Source organism: Eublepharis macularius, chromosome 1 (assembly GCF_028583425.1).
Source record: "Eublepharis macularius isolate TG4126 chromosome 1, MPM_Emac_v1.0, whole genome shotgun sequence".
NCBI classification, from domain to species: Eukaryota; Metazoa; Chordata; class Lepidosauria; order Squamata; family Eublepharidae; genus Eublepharis; species Eublepharis macularius.
Window position 1 is genome coordinate 24,331,403 of NC_072790.1, and position 21,617 is coordinate 24,353,019.

At 49.5% G+C, this 21,617-nt stretch overlaps 1 protein-coding gene across 1 annotated transcript in view; it reads left to right on the forward strand.

Annotated features, from left to right (window-relative positions):
- Window positions 1-3,468: 3,468 nt before the first annotated feature.
- Window positions 3,469-21,617, forward strand: part of LOC129327642 (cytochrome P450 2K4-like) — a 77,066-nt gene continuing 58,917 nt past the window's right edge. The window contains exon 1 of the mRNA XM_054976397.1: window positions 3,469-3,872. Within this exon, the coding sequence (XP_054832372.1) occupies window positions 3,690-3,872 (183 nt within the window). The 5' untranslated portion in view covers window positions 3,469-3,689. The remainder of the gene's footprint in view (window positions 3,873-21,617) is intronic.

Genomic DNA, 21,617 nt, shown 5'->3' on the forward strand with positions numbered 1-21,617 from the left:
TCTGGGCAGAGTGGGCAGGAGAAGGTGGTTGAAAGTATAACTTCTAGGTGGGAGGGAACAAATATGAGACGTTCCACCACACGGGGTATAAATGCGTTATTGCTGGGACATTCTCCCCAAAAGCATCCAACAGGAGTTGAATGAATGGCCTGTTTGATGAACCCGGCTCACCAGGAGCATTACGGGGATGATCCGCAGACACACTTTTCAAGGTTCTCTGAATAAGTAACCAGGATCATATTTAAACCTTGGTCGCTGTACTGTGATGTCTGTGTTCAGCATGCACTCACACACTTTTATTGGGCGCCTGCAACTCACGTATGAATCCCACCTGTGACCCAAATTAAACGAGCAACCATGCACGGGGGACTCCTCTCAGCTAGATTCCACCTCTGTATTAAAGGGGGGGTTAATGAGCTCTCTTTGGCAAGAGGGGCACTAAGCTAAAGAACGGCGCGCCTAAGAAGACAGTGGCTATGGCTGGGAAAACAGAATAAAGCGTAGGAAGAGAAGACTCAAACCCTTCTCTAGCTTGCCTGCTGACGCCGCAGGCGCGGTATTTAAAAAAACCAAAAAAAAAAACCCAGCGAAACGTTTCCACGCATGCGTGCTTTTTTTGTTAGTTTTGTTTTTTAATTGAGAGCCCGGAAATTCCGCAGCTAAGACGGGGTATCTCTGGTAATGTGAAAAAAATCTCGGGAGGCTGATTCGGGGAGTCGTACAAGTGTGAAAGGACAGGGGAGAAATCCGCAGTCACCTCCATCGGCGTGACTTCTACTTGACGGCGCGGTAAACACCGAGTGTGAAATATCTCATTAAAAGAAGATAAGAAAGAAATTTCAAAAATTTATAAAATACTTTTAAAATGGTATACGGAGGATGAGACAGTGAAAGTACAGATGGTGAAGTGGGCAATAAACTTTCATAAAGAGATATCAATGGAGGCCTGGGACCAATGGAGGCCTGTGGAAAAATACATTGAAGATTTCAACTTGCATGAACATTAAAGAGAACGTATATAAAATGATATACAGATGGTATCTAACACCAAAGAAAATCGCGCTAGGAAACAACAATATGTCAGATAAATGCTGGAAATGTAAGAAGCATGAAGGATTATTGTACCATATGTGGTGGACTTGTGAAGTAGCCAAGCAATACTGGGGAGATATAATTGAAGTAATTAAGGAGATCTTACAAATCCAAATAAATAAGAACCCAGAATTGTTGCTACTAAACTTGGGAATGGAAGATGTTCCAATGCAGTATAGAACATTGCTATTTTATATGACTACATCAGCAAGACTTTTGTATGCGCAGAAATGGAAAGTACAAGAAGTGCCAACTGTAGAAGACTGGATTTACAAATTGCTGTACATGGCAGAGATGGACAAAATGACAAGAAAGCTTAAAGATCTGGATCCAGGACAATTTATTGCAGATTGGGGGAAACTAAAACAATTTTTGGAAAAAAAGTGGGATGTGAAAGGAGAATTGTGGCAGTTTGAGACTTATTAAATTGAAGTATTTTATGTGGAAGAGAGAAGCGACTTTACCGTTAAGAACAATTTTAAGTAATTTACACGAAGCTAAAATTATAGTTAAGTATATGGTATGTAGAATGTATAGCTAATTAATGAAAAGTAAGAGTGAGTTATTAGTAAATTTAATACAGTATATATATAGAAAATTTAATATAGTATATATATAGTATATATAATGGAATTTCAAATTTGCTTAGAGTAAGAAAGGTTAGATATAGATTTTTATGGTAAAATATATAAGATAAAGTTTGTTAAGTAATAAGAGGGGTTTAGGGTTGGAAAGCTGTTGGAAGTCAATAAGGAGGGGGGGAAAGGGTGGGGGTTAGATAAAATTAGATAAGATGGGGATGTGATTAATAAATGTAAACTATACTCACCTAATTAAAAATTTTTTTTTAAAAAAAGGAACCCCAGAAAATGGCAGTGGGTGGTTCTGGCCCGTTGCAGAGCTCCACGGTTCGTCCTGAGCTGAGGTTCACCAGTGGGGTGGCTCTCTGGGACTTATAAGACGAAAGTTACACAGCTACACGTGTCTGCATGTTTTCCCATATTTGGTCAGGGAAAGAAGCGATGCATTCAAGGGCAACTAATAAGCAGTAAGTGGGAAACATCTGATATGAAGACAGCTGCTACCCTCCCTAAAAAAAAAAAAACATGCATCAGGAACATCCCACTTAATAATAGGACACCATGATTAGATAAAATAAATATTAAGGTTAAAAAATATTTTAAAGAGAAAAACATGTTGCCAAAACAGTGAAGAATGTTTAGTCTGAGCCTGCAAAGCAATCTGGATGTAAGATGGAGGAACTGGGATAAACCTGACTCCGCACATTCACAATAGTCTTCCGTAGGCATCACTACAGCCTCTTTCCACTCAGACTTGGCTGAGTGGAATGGTAAGATAAAAGCAAATCTTTTCTTAAAACATCTGATCACCTTGGTGCTTTTTCCATGGTTTTGTCCATTCGTATATTGCTTTGGCTTGCAGTCACCTTCCTGATCAGCCACCCAGTCACAGGGCACAACTCTGTCTTTCTCCTTTCCATCTTTATCATAGGCATGTTCATGATCCTTGTTATAGTGCTATGTACCTGTAATGAGGATTATCAAATGCTGTGTATATTGAAGCTGTTATCAACATTAATCATAATAAAAATCATTGCCAAATCATTGTTTTGCTTCCCTACCTTTTATTTTAGACTAGTAAAACAGTTGCCATAGTGATGGATTGAGGTTTATGTGGCTATGCTATTACCGACCCATTACTATCTTCAGACAAAGGGTCCGAATTTCCACTTACCCAGCTAAAAAGAAAAGAGTTGGGTGTTGTCTGCATATTATTGACACTTTGTGCTAAATTTCGAGTCAACCTTTTTATGAACCTTTATGCAAATACTGAACATCATGGGAGACAGAATATATATCTCTATGGGGCCACCATATTTCAGAGTCTATGGACCAAACAAGCACCTTCTGAACATCACCTTCTGAGAGTGCAATCCTAAACCGTTATTCCAGTTAAAGCCCACTGAAACTCTGTTTAGGCATAACTCTGGTTAGGATTGCACTGTGAAACCAGTTTTCCAAGTAAGAACAGAACCATCTGAGCAAGGTGCTAAATATTCTAAATTCATTATCTCCACGTAGTCTTAAGTACTCATGCACAGGTGCAACAATTATTTATTGCTTTATAAATGTTTATAACAAAGATAAAGAATACAGAATGCTAACATTAAAATGACCAATTTCTTCCTACAAAAATATGCAGACCCCCCTTCCCCCCGCATTCCTGGTATCTAGAGAGATTGAAATGGGGGAATGCTTACAGTACACTTTGGACCCTATTTATAATTAACTAGAATAACCTTCCAGATAATATTGTGATGAACCTTCAGTCAGGAGTCAAGAGGGTTTACACCTGTTCATTTGATGAATCAGACACCACCCACCATCATCATGTACAGGGTTTTTATAGCTGGAATACATAGAAAATTGGGGAATAGTTCCCATAACATGGATGGGTTAAATGATTTGTGAGATACTGAGTTGTGCTGTTCATTTCAGTTGGCAGACACCATCCTTGATCAAATTCTATTGCAAATTTTGCTGTAACCACAGCAGGCAACTTTTCATTATCAGGAAATGGATTGGATGGATCCTATTTCTGTGTTTTTCCTATTTGTCCTTACAATTGCATTCCTTTGGAAAATGAGCAATTTCTGGAATAGCAGCAGCCAAAATCTTCCACCCGGACCAAAGCCATTGCCACTAATAGGAAACCTCCACCAACTGGATCTGAAGAGGCCTTACAGAACCATGTTAAAGGTGAGCTTCTTGCTCTTTTTGTTCCAGATCCTTGTGTTGGGCCGATCTTGCAGGACAGAGAGACCTTCAGCATCTTCATTCTAAACAGAAGCATTAATCTCCAAACTAATATATGCCACATACCTATGCATTCATAAAATGTATTTGATGCGTTGCCCTGATTTGGAAAACCTGGGCAAGCCTGATCTCATCAAATATTGCCTGCTAAGCAGTGTCCACACTGGTTAGTAATTGGATGGGAGATCACCAAGGAAATTCAGGGTCACTTACACAGAGGCAGGCAATGGCAAACCACCTCAGTTCATCTCTTAAGAGTCAAGTTAGAGTCAAGCTTGAAATCATGGGTGTCTGCTGACTGAACTTTTAATTGATCTGTAGTTTTTTTAAACAGAGAACTGTGAGGCCTCTTCCAGAACAGGCAAAACAAAATCATGCTCCTCTTTCAATTTAAACCAAATACATTTTTACGAAAATAGCTGGTTTGTTTTACCTGATGCGGTTTTGCCCAATAACTGCACTGCTCTGGAGAATGTTGAAAGAGGAAAAACTTTCATTTCAAGGAATAAAGGAGTACAGATTTTCAAGTAAAACACTCTGAGCCCACTTGAGTTAAGTGGGCTTTCTTTTTATATCTTGCCTTACTGAGACAAAGCCCTTTTCTGAAACTAAACTGTTACCAGAACTGCTCTTTATTATAATGGGGAATTAGCTATAGCAGTCTGTAACTTTTAATATTAAGCGAGGATCATAACCTATGTATACGGAGGTCCCGATCCCAGACACTCTAGTGAAAAAGAGGCAGACAACGAGTCAGGTCCAAACACGTGTATTAGGTGTGGCGTAAGCCTAGCTTGCACAATCATACAAGGAACATACAGGGTCTAGGAAATATAGAGTATGAAATACAGAGACATTCGCATTAGCGGGTTCCCAACGATGGTAAGGGAAATACTCACAATCCTGGAGCGAAGCAGAGACACGACAGCGAGGGTGGCCCAATGCCAGCACTGGAACCACAGACGGACAGCAAGGAGGTCTGGATAGGGAATGGCCTGAGCACCGAGTGGTCTGGGAGACCAGCTTAAATACCCCAAAACGTACCCTGGGGCTGGTGCTGTACTTGGTGGTTCTCACAGATTAAAACAAAGGTTCTAATGGGCTACTGAATGGCTTGGATGGGCCACTTTGGCAATCAGATTGTGATAAGTGACACCTCAGGAAGAGAGGACAAAAGAGGGGGAAATCCAAGTGGGCTGAAAGGATTTTCCAGCGGACAGGGCTTGTCCTGATGTCATCAGCTTTGGAATGCGGAGGTTTCTTTGAGATGCATTCTCTAAGTGCTTGGGATGGTCGGCACTTAGTTCCTTCTCCGGGGCGGCTCCTAAGATATGCAGAGCGGGCGAGGGGCTCTCGCTGCGGACGTGGTGTGCCCGCTTCGCCGAAATGGCTTCCCAAAGCAGTCTTCTTCCCAGGGTCTTCTGGCTGCCTGAGAACATGGATGCCGGCTGGGCATAGCTGGGGCTGGATAGCAGGCTGCCCGGTAGCGAGGGCAAGCTCGGCGACCTACCCGCGGGAGGCTCCAGGCGGGAACTGACCAGGGAGCGCCTAGCCAGGCTCGCTGGAGGTTTCCCCGGCAGGCGCCCGGCTGCTAGCAGCGGCTTGGGCCCATATGAGGCAGGCTTCCATGGAGGCAGGGGGAGCAACACTTTAAAACACAGTCCAAAGCAGGGAACTGGCACGGTCCGTGGTAGATGGCAGTGCAGGCACGGGGCACACTTGTAACAGAGTCCAAACACACACTGGGAAGTCCAGATACAGGTCAGGGCAGGGCTGCCCAGAAAGAGAGTCCTTTTGTGCAGTTAACCAAACATGGAGTCAGTAAACTACACAGTCCATAGCAGCAGCAAGGTAATTAAACAGCAGGCAGGAAACTGACACGTGTATCAGAGCACACACGTGCAAAGCAGTCTTTGGTGCAGCAGTGAAACAGTAACGCAGGAAACTTTAACACAGTCCATAGCAGGCTTTAAAGCAGGGGAGGGGGCCTACTTGGCAACAATTCCCCCCCTCGGAGACCCCGTGACGTCAGGCGCGCGGGTCTCCGAACTTGACTTCAAAGGCAAGGTGGTCGGCAATGTCCGGTGGTCGAGCTTCGAGCGAAGGAAGGAGTGGGAAGGGAAGGAAGGGGAGGCGTCACTCAAAAATTTAGTTTGGAGAACCACCTAACCGAATAAGTGCAATTTAGATCAGCCAATGGGCTGCAGGTCTCTGGGTTCACACCAGGGGGTGTGCTAAGTGCAACTGTCAGAATAAATAGTAGCAATAGTAATTCATAGTGATGGGCAGCAATGATCAATTCATGTATATAAACAACAACAATTCATGTTCGGGTACATTGATCAATTCATGGCGGGAGGTAACTTATACGGAATTCATGGTGGGTTAAAAGCACTAAAAACCAGGAACAATTCATATACATGGATTAATTCATAGCTAGTTAAAATCATAAATAAATACATAGAATTAAAAGCAGGGACAATTAAAAGCAATTCATACAAGGTAAAGTGAAATGTGCAAGCATGGCATAATTCATCGAGGGTAGGTTAATTCATAAATGGTTAAAATCATAAATACATAAATACATAGGGTTAAAACAATAATTCAGGAAGTTAAAACCGCTTTCATAGATGATAGCAGCAATAGTAAAAGCAAGTGCGGAGAAATAATTCATGGGGGGTAAGCGGCGGAAGGGCTCATGGGGGACAGAAAAATAAACTCTGCGATTAAAACCAATTCATACAGCTGGATTAAAATCAAATGCATAAAATAATAAATAGACTAGAATTCCCTCGGCGGAGGGAGTCGGGTTAAAAAGGCAATTCAAAAGGCTAAAATCAAACCCATCGGGATAAAGTTCATGGGCGCACTTGCAGTAGATAAAAAGGAGGGACTAGTTCGGGGCCAAATTCATGGGAGTAAAATTCATAAAAGCAATGCAAAGAAATTCATAAAGCAATAGAGCAATAAAGATCACAGACGGCTCAGTCCGCAGTACAGGTGCTGGACTGGGTTGCATATATGTACAGGAACAAGCAAACTTAGTCCAAGTGTTCCAAAACACACTTCCACCCCCCCTTGCTGTCTGCGTCAAACCGCAGAGCAGGGTCGGTGAGCGGCGAGGAGGGCTTCAGACACACAGTTCTAGTCCTCATGGCGGTGGCGTTGCTGGCGGTCGTTTGGAGACGGGCCATGGGCTGGGAGGCGGAGAAATATGTCCCCCCCTAGTCCACAAGAGGGCCTCGGAGCGGTGTCCGGCAGCAAAGCGTCCATGGGGCTGGTCCAGGATTCGTACACATAATAAAACATAGTCATAGTTCATAACACCATAAGCAAATAAACAAGGGTTAAAGGAGGGCGCCAAGAACAACCCTTAAGGCAAAAGGAGGTCTGGATTGTAGTGATCCAGACGGTAGGACAGTTGGAGTTGCTGGAGCTGTCGGCGGCTCCAACAGCCCAAGTAAAGTAATGAGGCACATAATAAAACTTGGAAGGCCAAAATAACGATGATCGGGTGTAAAGCCAAATTGTAAATTCCAGTGGCGGTGGGGCTCCAGCCAAAGAGGGTCTCCCACCACGAATGCTCACCGGTGGTCTTGATCCGCTGGGCAAGATCCAGGATCTCCTTTCCGTTGTGGGACACAACCAAAGCAGTGGTATCCCCGTCCCTCTGGATGCTTTGGAGGGTGCGGTGGAGCTGCGGGTGGGCCAGGAGCTCGTGGATTAGCTCCAGACCGATGCCAAGGGGAATGGGCTTCACATGACGATAGATGGAGGGTGCCACCAGGATCTCCTCTTGGGTCCAGACCGGTACCGTGTAGGTGAAGTCGCAGACTGCTACTGAAGACAGGTTACAGAAGCAGCGGTTGACTCCCGGGATCACGGGCTTGAGCTGGAACGAGTTCAGGACCACAAAATCGCAGGCCGTTCGCACGCAGGCACATCCTTTCCCAATGTAGACGACAGCGGAGCTGTTCTCCTGGACGACCTCGAAAGGGCACTCATTGAGGGCGTCGACTTGCGGGGCTACACAGGGATGATGCGGTGCAAAGGCTTGGTCCTGGCAGATGAAGCCGGTCTGGTCTCGATGCTGGCACCCTTGGAGGCTGACGAGCTGCCATCCGGTCGGGGTGAAGCGGGCCCAATGGTCGGGGTGGCGGGCGTAGAGGACTTCGGTATCGCTGACTTGGAGTCCCAGAGGCACGACTGGATACACATGGAATGACTCGTGTGCACTGGCCGTTAATAAAAATAATTTAAGCTCCTGGGTGGTCGGTGAGAATGAGGAATTTACGAGAGACCACCAGGATTCAAGCTCCAGTTCTAGGGGTGACAATTTGGGCATAATCAATCTTTTAATTTCCAGGGGCAAGTGCCCGTCCGTGGCTTGCCGAATCAGCCCCATGGCCACAGCCTGATTTAATTGTTGGGCTTGCATACATGCCATAGCTATTGACACGTTGCGTTCAAAAGACTGTGTCCCTTTGAGCAGCAGAGAAAAATCTCTTTCAATTTGACTCTCCCAGTTAACTAAAATGGAGCTGATCTCGTGTTGCCCATTCGAAATGGAATTTAGGGACTGCACCACTGGTTTACCTAAGTCGGAGATGCTAGTCGTGACATGGGCAAACTTGTTAGCGAGAGTCTCAATATTGACCGAATCCATGATTGCTAAGCCTCCGGCTGCAGGAGCAGTCCAGTCGGCGATGCTTCGTCTGGCACGCGAGAGAGGGGGGGAGGGATCGATCCACACTTGTAGCCATGCATTCCAACCCTTGCTACCGGCCTCCAGATAGGGAGCGCACTGCGGCAGTCTCTGGGTAACATTTAGCTCAGCTAAGTCTATGCGGATCTCTTTTAAAGACATTTGCGGGCGGACTAGAACTCTCTCTCGAATGTCAGTCTTCAAAACATGGGAGCCCACTATGTGCGTGCCGCCTTGGCTTAATTGTTCATTGCTAACAATCAAAGGGTCAATTTGGATGGTGTGGGTCTCCTGGGTCCGGATCAGCAGGGAATAATTGCCTGGTTCGTGAGTCAAATTTACAAGGAGCAGCCCAAGCCGGTGAAATTTCTCTACTAGGGGCTTGGTTTGGCATTCGGGCGTTTGCTGAACCAGAATCCAATCGGGTGGGCCGTGTTTGGCTAGGTCTTCCTCCTTTACAATCCAGGTCAGGTTCTCCCAGTGCTCTATAGCAAAGGAGAGAACTGTGCCTGAAGGGGGCGTGACAGTGACTGATGCAGACTCAGTGGTAGTGGTTCCTAGTAGGATGGTCATTCTAAAGGGGTCTCCTGCCTTCCATACTGCGGCCGACACTAAAATAACTTCACAGTATGGTCCGAAAGCCTCAGTTATAAATGGCGAGGTTTCGAAGTTGGCAGGGGTGGTATATTTGTCTACCACCGGGACTGCGGTGGGGGCTGGCCTGATGCGGGGAAGAAACATACAAGGAATCGGAGCAAGTGGTGAAACCGTATCAGTGGGCGAGTAACACACTAATTCTTGGGACAGAGTTTTTACTCCCACACATAAAATGACAAGCTCTGGGGGTCGGATCCACTGCTCTTCACAACTGCGGAAGTTAGTGCGATCCGTGGGGGTGGTCATATTGCTCTGCTGCACAACCTTGCAGACCATCATTTCATTTCCTGCTAGAGTATGGATACATCTCCAGTGGGGGTAGGGCATTAATTTGGACGGGAGTCCCTCTATTAGGGTGCCTGCCAGCACGAGCAAACACAGAGTAGCCAGGTGCCTCATCTCCTGGCCTTCCTTTTCCTTTTGTGGTGAAAATATCCTGGGGAGACGTGCGGATATAAGTACAGGCTCCCTGAGTTTATTGCAGCAAAATAAAATAAAGTGAAGCAGGGAAAAAGAGGGAGGGCGTTTTTCTGCCAGCACTGTTTATTAAGCGGGGTTCGAACGAGAAGTCCCGGAGCACTAAGCGAGACTTCCAGCTTGTTGCTCTGGGGAGCTCCTGTGCGAAGGCCTCTTTCTAAAGCGTGTATATTTCAGGGGGGAACGTCTTTACGTCGGGCAAGGGTCGGCTGTACGTTAGGCGGGATTATGCAAACTCGCCCCAGGGGTCCCTGGATGCCTAGGCTATGTGGCCTTCAGGTGCCCCTTGCTCAGTGGCGGGCTATTTTCATTTTGCGGGCTGTGCGCTATCGGTCCGGCTCGGCCTGGCCTTGCCGTTTTAAAACGAAAAAAAACTAGAGAGCGGCTTCCATTAACTATAAGGGTTGCTGCAGAAGGAGACCTTCGTTCTATTTTTCTAAAATTATTTTTAAGTAGGGGTGGTCAGGGTTAAAGGTATGCTTCATGATGGTTTGCTCCTGCCTTGCCTTTTTCCCTCTTGCTTTTTTGCAGGACCTCTTGTATGTATTTCGGCGGACCATATTTTTTCCTAGGATCAATTTTTGGAGGGACTCCCTCAGGAGGCCCCAATTTCATGTTAAAAGAAAGAAACACACAAAGCAAAAGCACACGGGTGTGGGGTACTTTCAGGTTGCCCTCACTTGGAAGGCCTGGCAGGGCTTCATTATAACTTCAATATGTCTCCCCCCCTTCTTTTCCCTTGTGCGGTACGGGCAAGGGAAAAGATTACGTGGGGCGGGCGGCTGCTGGCGGAAAGGGCCGAAGTGGAGCCGAGGGCGCTCGGCGGCGTTTATCGAAAAGCGGCGGAGGCGGCCGAGATCTGCCGGCGCCACTGGGTCTGGGTTATTCGGGGGTCATCTTGGCGCGGGGGATTCTGGCTATGTAAATGAGGCACGCTGCCCCTTGTGCGTGGTGAGCGCACCCCAATAACATATTCCAGGGGTCACATATTTACAAAACATTGGCGGGTCTTTTACCTTTGCCCTAAAGCGTACTAACTGGTGGCGCCGTATAGCAACTCACCATGACGGATATGAACATTAGTAAAAGAGGGATGTTGGGCTATCTGGGGGACCTTTTCCAGGGGAGGCACGGCCCTCAAAGCCAAAGCCGACCATCATGCGAAAGCGTGGGTCTGGCAGGTGAGACCCCGAATCTACGTAGATGCGGGATCTTCACCAGCACGGCGGGTGAAATGTTTTCAAACAAAGAAATCACCTTATTTGGTGGTTTCACCGTTGGAAGACTGCATTAACTCCTGGGCCAAAGCCTCTCCAACCACTTTCACACACAGCAACTCTCTTTTGCTTGTGTAATTTTTTTTTTCCCGAACATGCGGCTTAAAATCCAATTAAGAATCACTCTCGGTGGTGGTCCTATTTGGCTTTGATTGCCGTGTCTTCTCCTAAGGGTCCCAACTGTGGGGCCCGCCTAATGAGGTTAAAGAATAGAACTGGAAAAACTTTTAACATTTACACCCATATCTGTATATTCTACTGTTTCTTTTATACTAAAGCTACAAAGGTCTGGTCTAAGGGGACACACGGTATCTCTGGCCCAGGGTGGAGGGATATCTGGCGAATCACTGGGCAGAGGGGGGCTGGGCTGGTGGCGGCTCCACCAGGGTCATACACAGGAGGGGCGGTTTGGAGCGGCTTCCCTTTCCATTCTTTTAATTGAGAGGCATGAAAGTATTTTAGCCAAGTGCCTCCTGTCTTTCTCTGGATGGCTACCTGATAGACGGCTGGAGAGACTCTTTTCGTGATAGGGACTGGGCCTTGCCATTTGGCTGCTAGTGAATGCGCCTTTTGCGAGAACTTCCTGTACAGAACGAGCTGTCCTTCCTCCCACTGCCTGGGGTTCCTGACCCATCCTAGTTTACGGTCCATATCTTTCTGGGCTGTGCCCAACTTCTGGGCCACTTGCATGTGGACGGCGTGTATGGATGAGAGCAGGTCTTGGACCCAAGCGTCATTAATCACTACGGGCTGCATATCGGAAGGGAGCTGCGTATCTAGCCAGAAGGCTTCCAGGAGCTGCATTCTTCGCCCTGTCATTACCATATGGGGTGTGAGCCCGTGAACTGCGGTAGTGCCTCTAATGGCCATTAGGATTATGGGGAGTTTTTCATCCCAGTCTCTCCCGGAGGAGCGAACCATCTTGCGGAGAGCCTCCTTGAGGGCCCGGTTGGTTCTTTCTATGGCGCCTGAAGCTTGCGGGTGGCCGGCTATGTGGAAGCGTTGCTGGATACCTAGTGCTTTACAAAGCTCCTGTGTGACTTCTCCGATGAAGTGTGAGCCTAAATCAGAGTCCATGACTCTCACAATACCCCATCTCGAGAAAACATTGTTGAATAGTAGTTTGGCTGTGGTGGCTGCATTGTTGCGCTTGCAAGGAAACGCTTCGACCCATTTACTAAAGGGGTCTATGACAGTGAGACAGTAGCGATTGCCGCGAGCGGTGGGGGGAAGGGGGCCGATGAAGTCAATCTGTATGCGAGCCCAGGGTCCGTCAATTCTCTGATGCTGGAGGGGGGCTCTAGGTCCGGTGGGGTCTGCATTGACCATAGCGCAGGACAGACAGTTGTCTACCCATTGCGCTACTTCGGTGCGCATGCCAGGCCACCATCCAACCTCTTTCACCCTTTCCAGAGTCAGGTCCTTGCCTCGGTGTCCCTGCTCGTGGACGAACTGAAGTAAGTCGGCCCTTACTTCCAGTAGCACTACCCAGTGGCGTTCACCGGCTGTATCTACTGCCCAAACTATGCCTTCTTCTTCTCTGATCACAAGTTTCCCTGTCTGATCTCTTCCTGCGGCTAGGAGGTCGGCTATTCCTGGGTCGGATAGCTGCAGTTGTGCTAGGTCTAGTGTTCCTGCGGTCCCCTGAGCCTGGCTGCGGGCTTGTGCGCGGGTGGTGACAGGGTGGAGAGGACAATCGGTGGCTGATTCAGGCAGGGGAGCATTTTCAGTGGCGGCTGCCTTAGCTGCGAGGTCTGCCTGATCATTCCAATAAGCGGTCTCTGAGTTTGTCTTTTGATGTCCTTTGACATGGGTAACCTGCGTTGGGCCGGAGCGAGACTGAAGGAGTGCTGCTACTTGCTGCCATAACTGTAGGTGGGCTACGGGTTTCCCATCGCTAGCTCTCCACCCCTGATTCTGCCATACCGGGAGCCAGACCGTGGCGGCTTTGGCCGTCCAATCCGAGTCTGTGTAAATGGCAAGTGGGCTTTCTGGGGGCTCAAACTCAAGCACTGCCAGAAGCGCTTGCACCTCAGCCGCTTGGCTGGAATGGGGGCGGGCTGGACCTTTAAGGGTATAGGCGTCGCTCACTCGCACGGCGCCGTAGCCTGTCCGAGGGGAACCTCCAACGTGAAAGGAGGAGCCGTCGCAGAACCAGCATGTGAAGCCGTTCTGTCGGGCTTCCTCTAGCGGGACTCCCCAAGTGACTGGCCAAACAACCTGCGGGGGCGGGTCCAGGGGACACTCATGTTCCGTCCCGGTTACTAACAGGCCATAGGGAGCTGGTGGCTCGGTGGTTTCCTTTTTAAACTCTACTCCGCGGTTGACCAGGGCCAGGGTCCACTGTGCTATGCGGGCGTTTGAGACTTGTCCATCTTGTATCTTGCCAGACAGAATATATTTGAGAGGCGTATGAGTCGTTTGAACTATTGTGCGGGAGCCTCCTATGATAAATTCCCAATGGGTCAGACTCCAAACTAGAGCGGGGCACGTCTTTTCGCATGGGCTAAACTTAGTCTCTACTGCAGTTAGGTTGCGAGAGGCATAGGCTACCACTCTAGCGGTTCCTGCTTGCTGCTGGGTGAGCGTGGCCCCTATGCTTTTGTCTGATACAGCTAACTGAATAAAGAATGGCTGAGTAACATCCGGATGGGCTAGGGCCGGGGCTGCGGCCAGGCTGCGCTTTAGCTCAGCTAAGGCTGTCTGTTGATCCGGTCCCCACTCCCAGGGGGTATTCTTTTTAAGGAGAGCATACAGGGGGCGAGCTTTATCTGCAAAGGACTCAATGAAGTCTCGGGAGAAGTTAAAAGTTCCTAGAAGGGCTCTGAGGGAGGGGACATCGGTGGGTGCAGGCAGCTTGGAAATGACCTCCATTCGCTGGGCGTCCGGGGTGCGACCCTCGGGTCCCAGGGTCAGACCCAGGTACTTGACGCTGGTCTGAACCAATTGGGCCTTTTCCCTGCTGGCCTTGAACCCAGTCTCGCGGAGGAGTTCCAGGACTTCCCTGGTGATTTGGCGGGCTAATTCTTCTGTAGGGGCGTGGACTAAAATGTCATCCATGTAGCTCAGTACGTGGGGCCTCGAGGAGGGTCGGAGGCGTTCCCACATCTGAACTACATGGGCATGACAAATACTGGGGCTGGAGTGGAATCCCTGGGGTGTCCGCTTGAACGCGTACTGCTGGCCGCGGAAAGTGAACGCGAACTTGTACCAGCAGGACTCATGCAACCGGATGGAGTGGAAAGCGTTGGCCAGGTCTATGACCGAGTAGAACCGGGACCCAGCAGCAATGGCCGTCAGGATCTCGTTGTACTTGGCCACAACCGGGGCAACAGGAGGGGTGGTGGCATTCAGGGCACGGAAGTCGACCGTCATTCTCCAGGTCACTCCATCTGCTTTCAGAACTGGCCACAATGGGGCGTTGCAGATGGACTGCATCGGGAGTATGACGTCCCACTCAAGGAGTCCTTCTATAGTCTTGGCTATCCCTGCCTCAGCTTCCGCTGGGTACTTGTACTGTCTTTGGGGAGGGGGGTCCTTTCCTTCTATCAGGACGCAGGCACCCTTCACTATCCCACACTCGGCCTTGTCCGTCACCCACACTTCGGGAAAGTCCTGAACCCAGGGGTCTCCTGTGATGGGGGCGAGAGGAAGGGGGGCTTTAAGGGCTGCACATCGATGGACTGCATTAACAAAGTCTGGGCCTCCCGGGATGCGCCACAGGAGCCCGTTCGCTAAGTCAATGGTCAGTCCCTCGGCTTGGAAGAACGGCATGCCCAAAAGTCCATCATCCTCTCCCCGGTTTGCGCACGCCGAAATCCGGGTGGCCAGGTTCCCAACGGAGAGGGGGATATCCTGCCAGACCGGGGATTCCTGCGTGCCGCCTCCAAAACCGGCGAGCTGCATGGTAGTGGGGGTCTGGGTGCCCTTTGCAACTAAGGTGGGCCGGAGTATATTAAGTGAAGCTCCGGTATCTATGAGGAGGGTGGCAGGCTTCTTCTTTTCCCCGGGAGTCCCGATCCCTGCCTTTACTGTCGGTCTCCCCCATGTGTCCGGCTTTAGTTTGGCAACTATGCCCACGGAAGGAGACTGGGACTCGGGGCGACCCTATTCTGATCCTGCACTCTGGTCGGTGGAAGCGGCGCTTCCTCTAAAGGGGTTTTTGGGGCTCGGGCGTTCCCGGACTGCAGCTATCGGGGGACCCGAGAAGGGAGGGTCTGGCGGCAAAGGGGGCGCTGACGGGGGTACTGGGGGCTGCTGCTGGTCTTCCCACTCCATGATCGCCTTCATTAGAACGGACGTGGGCTTCCCATCGAATAGCTCCATGTTCGCTCCAATGTTTTTGAGGCGCATCCATAGTTCCCAACGGAGGGGGTCCCTGGACTGGGGCGTGCTGCCGCGGTCCCGGTAGCCCTCGTGGTCGCCCTGTGATGCTCCCCAAGCGTTAGACTGATCTGGGGGCGGGTAGACCTGATGATTGTACAGGTGCGATGCTCGCGAGTGAGAAGGGGCTATGGGTGCATCCTGTAGTCGGGGCTCGTGGGGGCCCTGCTGGGAGGAGGAACTGTAACTCGGGGTGGGCGCAAAGGAAACTCCTGGACGGTAGTCCCTCGGTCCCCTTCCCCGTTTAAAGCTACTGCTCCTTCCCCTCAGGATTCCTCCCCTTGCCTCGGAGTACGGGCTGCGTCCCTGTGGTCGGTACTGAGAGTGGGGGCCATGATTGGCATAGGTAACTGCACTTATCGGCTCGCTCTCCTTCCTACGAGAGGCCGGGGGTTTCACATGGCGGATGGCGCCGGTTTCTCGCAACAGGCCAGCAATGCTTCTGATGCGAGCTTCCAGGTCTCCCCATGAAATGCTCCCGGGCTCCACTCCTGCTAATGCTAGGCGGGTGGTACTATTGAGTCCATCTAAGACTGCTCTCCTGAATTCTAACTCGTCAAAGTCGGGTACATCGCTTGCATCTAGGTCCACTTCGTCTGACAGCTCGGCGAGAAGCTGCTTTCTGGCTAAATATGCCTCTGGGTCCTCCCCGGGTTTCTGGGACTCTGCAATATACAGGGCCTTCAAGCTCTTGGTGGGCCACAGGAATGCACAAATTTCTTTAATTGCTCCGTACTGACTGCGGGTGGCTAACTTCCGATTAGAAACATAGGCGTTAAGGGCTGTGACTATTTCAGGGCTGGCGCAGTGGCGGGCCAATTGGGCTACATCAGAACCACTAGCGGAGGGCTGGGAGGTGGTCACATGGGTGAACCACTGGATGGCCGTGTCTCGGTTTAGGGGTCCCATGCGATCTGCTATGGCTTGGAGCTCATCGGGCCTCCAATTGCGAGTCTCCTTAACGACCCGGTCTGTCTTTCTGCCATCCTCGTCCATGGATACTATTTCTTTAGTGGCTATCGGGTGGAGGGGCTGTGGGGCTTCCTCGGGCTGGGACGACTGAAATGCCCAGCTATCCTTACTATCTTCTGGGAGGGCCAAGAGGGCTGAGGGGTGCATGGTGGAAATTACGGCCTGTTGCATCCCCAAGTGTCGCTTCAGGGCCTCTAGCTCCCTCTTACAAGCTGAATGGTCCGCGGCTGCGGTTTTAGACTGGTTGTGGTCCGCCATGAACCGGGCGGCATGGGTGAGCTTAGTAATCTCCTCTTGTCCCTCAGTTAATGCGTGCTCAGCCATATCGGCACGAGCGGTGGCCGCCTCAGCCTTGTGCTGAGCGTCCTGGAGGGCGGTAGTTAATCCTTGCTTTTCTAGTATGAAATTGACGCGTTCGGCGCGCCACTCAACTGCTCTTCTCTCGTATTCTTTTTCCTGTTCAGTTAGTTTAGTCCTGAGAGTCTGGATTTCTAGACGCAAGGCGTCCTGCTCTCGCTCTGACCTCTCCTCTAGCTCCTCCTGCGCTGTGTGCAACTTGCTAATTAGGGACACGCTGTCCTGCAGGGCGGTGAAAAGTGCCCAGGCTCCATATCTGTCCTTTTTGCTAGACCTAGGTTTCTCCTTGTCACAGAAGTCCTGGAAGGCACTTCTAACTATCTGGAGTGGGTCGGGTCCCTTGAAGGAACCGGCTTCCCAAGGGCAATCTCCCTTCTTCACTAGCCACTTCTCCAGGCGGGGCACGGTGGGGTTTGCCCGGTACATTTTCCTTTTTAGTTTAAGGCTGATCTCGGGGGAGGTTAAAGAGTGGATCAGCGACACCAGGGGTGGGGCGATTAAAGCTGCTCAAGGGTTTTAACAACTTCTTCCTCTCTATGTTCCTTTTGGGAGGTTTATCCTTCCCTCAGGTCCTCAAGGGTTTTTACCAGGGGGTTTTCAAGGGTTCAACTTTTAGGGTTAAAGGGTATTTTAAGGGTCCTACACTTGGTTCTTCTCCTCCGGGGGAGAAGGGAAAATTCCTATTCCCGTTTCAAGCTTGCCTACAAGCCACGGGACCAGGAAAAGTTTACTGGCTCAGAAGGTGCTCTCAAGCTCTCTAAGCCCAAGAACCAAAACGCTCAGTGCTTCCAAGCCTCTGCTCAGAAGCTAAAGCTCAGGGGTCTCCCAAGCCTGTTGCTCAGAAAACCAAAAAGGGTTCCCAAGCCTCTGCTCAGGAACTGCTACCAAGGGGTCTCCTAAGCCTCTGCTCAGGCAACCAGAAATGCTCCCAAGCCTCTGCTCAGAAGCCAAAATGCTCTCAAGCTCTCTGCCCAAGAACTAAAACTCAAAGTGTCCCCAGGCCTCGTGCTCAGAGACAAACGGTTAAACTGTCTCCAAGCCTCGACCAAGAGACTAAAAGCGCTCAAGGACTGCCTCTGCAAGTCCCCAAGCAAAAGTGCTCAGGAGTAAAACTATGGTACTCCCAAGTAGAAAAGCGCTCAAGAGTTCTACCAACTCCCAAGCAAAAGTGTGCCCGAGAGTCCCACTGACTCCCAAGCGAGGTGCGCCCACGAGTCTGACTTAAAACTCGCAAGCGGAAAGGCGCCCAAGAGTCTACCTTAAAACTCTTAAGCACGGTATAGCCGGCTGCCGCGGGGCTTCAGGAACCTGGCTTTAGATTCCCAAAGCTAAACTTAAACGAACGGACTATCGATCCCTTCCCGTTTCCTTCGGAGCGGGGATTGAAGCCTAAGTGCTGGCAGGAACGGGGATTTGGACGGACTTAGGAGAGACGGGGGAGGGCGGAAAACAATTTTATATGTGCTGCTGCAGGATGCGTATATATATATAAATCTATAAAGCCTACTTCTGGGATCCCACCCGTTTAGGCGGCCCGGAAAGTGGCCAGGAACTTCACCAGTTCAGAGGTCCTCACCCACAGTACACCGGTTATAACGGCTGGAGGGCCTCGCGGTGCACCACAAAAGGCAAGTAGTCCAAAGCTGGCTGAAGGAGGAAATGGGGAAAAGCCAACCCACAAGATAGAAATGCTCACTAGAGCCACACACACTCACACTTTTAATTCCCTGAGCTAAATTGCGCTCTTTACACTGAGGTCTGGAAAATTATCCTCTAAGTCAGTTCGCCGAAGACACGCGTGTCGACTCACGTGTATTCACACGAACTGGGTTATGCCCGCATTCTCCACCAGTAAACTGTTACCAGAACTGCTCTTTATTATAATGGGGAATTAGCTATAGCAGTCTGTAACTTTTAATATTAAGCGAGGATCATAACCTATGTATACGGAGGTCCCGATCCCAGACACTCTAGTGAAAAAGAGGCAGACAACGAGTCAGGTCCAAACACGTGTATTAGGTGTGGTGTAAGCCTAGCTTGCACAATCATACAAGGAACATACAGGGTCTAGGAAATATAGAGTATGAAATACAGAGACATTCGCATTAGCGGGTTCCCAACGATGGTAAGGGAAATACTCACAATCCTGGAGCGAAGCAGAGACACGACAGCGAGGGTGGCCCAATGCCAGCACTGGAACCACAGACGGACAGCAAGGAGGTCTGGATAGGGAATGGCCTGAGCACCGAGTGGTCTGGGAGACCAGCTTAAATACCCCAAAACGTACCCTGGGGCTGGTGCTGTACTTGGTGGTTCTCACAGATTAAAACAAAGGTTCTAATGGGCTACTGAATGGCTTGGATGGGCCACTTTGGCAATCAGATTGTGATAAGTGACACCTCAGGAAGAGGGGACAAAAGAGGGAGGGGGAAATCCAAGTGGGCTGAAAGGATTTTCCAGCGGACAGGGCTTGTCCTGATGTCATCAGCTTTGGAATGCGGAGGTTTCTTTGAGATGCATTCTCTAAGTGCTTGGGATGGTCGGCACTTAGTTCCTTCTCCGGGGCGGCTCCTAAGATATGCAGAGCGGGCGAGGGGCTCTCGCTGCGGACGTGGTGTGCCCGCTTCGCCGAAATGGCTTCCCAAAGCAGTCTTCTTCCCAGGGTCTTCTGGCTGCCTGAGAACATGGATGCCGGCTGGACATAGCTGGGGCTGGATAGCAGGCTGCCCGGTAGCGAGGGCAAGCTCGGCGACCTACCCGCGGGAGGCTCCAGGCGGGAATTGACCAGGGAGCGCCTAGCCAGGCTCGCTGGAGGTTTCCCCGGCAGGCGCCCGGCTGCTAGCAGCGGCTTGGGCCCATATGAGGCAGGCTTCCATGGAGGCAGGGGGAGCAACACTTTAAAACACAGTCCAAAGCAGGGAACTGGCACGGTCCGTGGTAGATGGCAGTGCAGGCACGGGGCACACTTGTAACAGAGTCCAAACACACACTGGGAAGTCCAGATACAGGTCAGGGCAGGGCTGCCCAGAAAGAGAGTCCTTTTGTGCAGTTAACCAAACATGGAGTCAGTAAACTACACAGTCCATAGCAGCAGCAAGGTAATTAAACAGCAGGCAGGAAACTGACACGTGTATCAGAGCACACACGTGCAAAGCAGTCTTTGGTGCAGCAGTGAAACAGTAACGCAGGAAACTTTAACACAGTCCATAGCAGGCTTTAAAGCAGGGGAGGGGGCCTACTTGGCAACAAAGCCCACCTTCTAGTTGAGACAAAAGCCCACCCTCTTCTCTCAGCTCTAAGGGAAACTTTCCTTTCTTCCTTGTCTAGCTCGTTTTAACCAGCTTTGTTTACCAACTTCTCCTACCTTGCTATCTAAGCCGTTCTTTGCACAGTTACACATTCTTATACATTCAAAGTCAGGCGAGCTAAGCTATTTCGAATTGCATGCTAGTAATGGCTGTTCTATTGCACATTTTGCTCATATAATGGTGGGAGATTGTCTTGTTCAACGGTCTGTAGAACTCAAACACATTACCCAATGTGATTGAATTGCCCAATTTGCTTGAATTTGAGGATTTTTCAAGGACTGGCAGAAGACACTCTGCTGCAATTTTGGTAACATTGTTTTAAAAAATCTCTGCTGCTCCTGAAAACCCCCCAGAGGGAATAATGAAAGTGCAAAGGATGTTGCAGATGTGTGTGGGGGCTGCAGTGGAATACTTCTGCAATTTCTGAAAGGAAACAAACAAACAAAAGAGCCACAAGGAAGGAAGGCAAATAAAGAGTAGAAATGTTTTTAAAAAGTCAGTCACTGTAAGAGTAGGAAAATGAGATGAATGCAGACATGGGTTTTGTTTTTTTTTAAATGCCAGTGGCTAGGTGAAGTTGTCTTGGTGGCTGGCTGTTACCTGTCAGACATTGTAGGAATTGGTAGAAAGAACTTAGTGCAGCTGAACTGAGATATGTCTATGTATTGTCGAAGGCTTTCACGGCCGGAGAACGATGGTTGTTGTGGGTTTTCCGGGCTGTATTGCCGTGGTCTTGGCATTGTAGTTCCTGACGTTTCGCCAGCAGCTGTGGCTGCCATCTTCAGAGGTGTAGCACCAAAAGACAGAGATCTCTCAGGGACACTGAGAGATCTCTGTCTTTTGGTGCTACACCTCTGAAGATGCCAGCCACAGCTGCTGGCGAAACGTCAGGAACTACAATGCCAAGACCACGGCAATACAGCCCGGAAAACCCACAACAACCATTGAGATATGTCTACTTTGCAGGAAGTGTCTGTAAAATTGCCACCACCACCACCCCTGTTCAACCTGCTTCTAACTTAGAAGTTCTTTAGATTAGACGGAGGACTATGTTCTGTGTGGTTTGGGTGCTGTTAAGTGCAAAAACAGCTGCCCCAGAGCCTCCAATTGGTCCTCTCCCCATTGAAAAGAAAAGCCATGAAAATCATAATGGGAAAAAACTAAGGAATGTTGAGTCCAACTGTCATGTCTGAAGGCCCCATCCAAGCCAATATGGGTTCTGTTCTTGTTACCAGAACTGCTCTTTATTATAATGGGGAATTAGCTATAGCAGTCTGTAACTTTAATATTAAGCGAGGATCATAACCTATGTATACGGAGGTCCCGATCCCAGACACTCTAGTGAAAAAGAGGCAGACAACGAATAAGGTCCAAACACGTGTATTTAGTGTGGCGTAAGCCTAGCTTGCACAATCATACAGAGAACACACAAGGTCTAAGAAATACAGAGTAGGAAATACAGAGACATTCGCATTAGCGGGTTCCCAACGATGGTAAGGGAAATACTCACAATCCTGGAGCGAAGCAAAGACACAGCAGCGAGGGTGGCCCA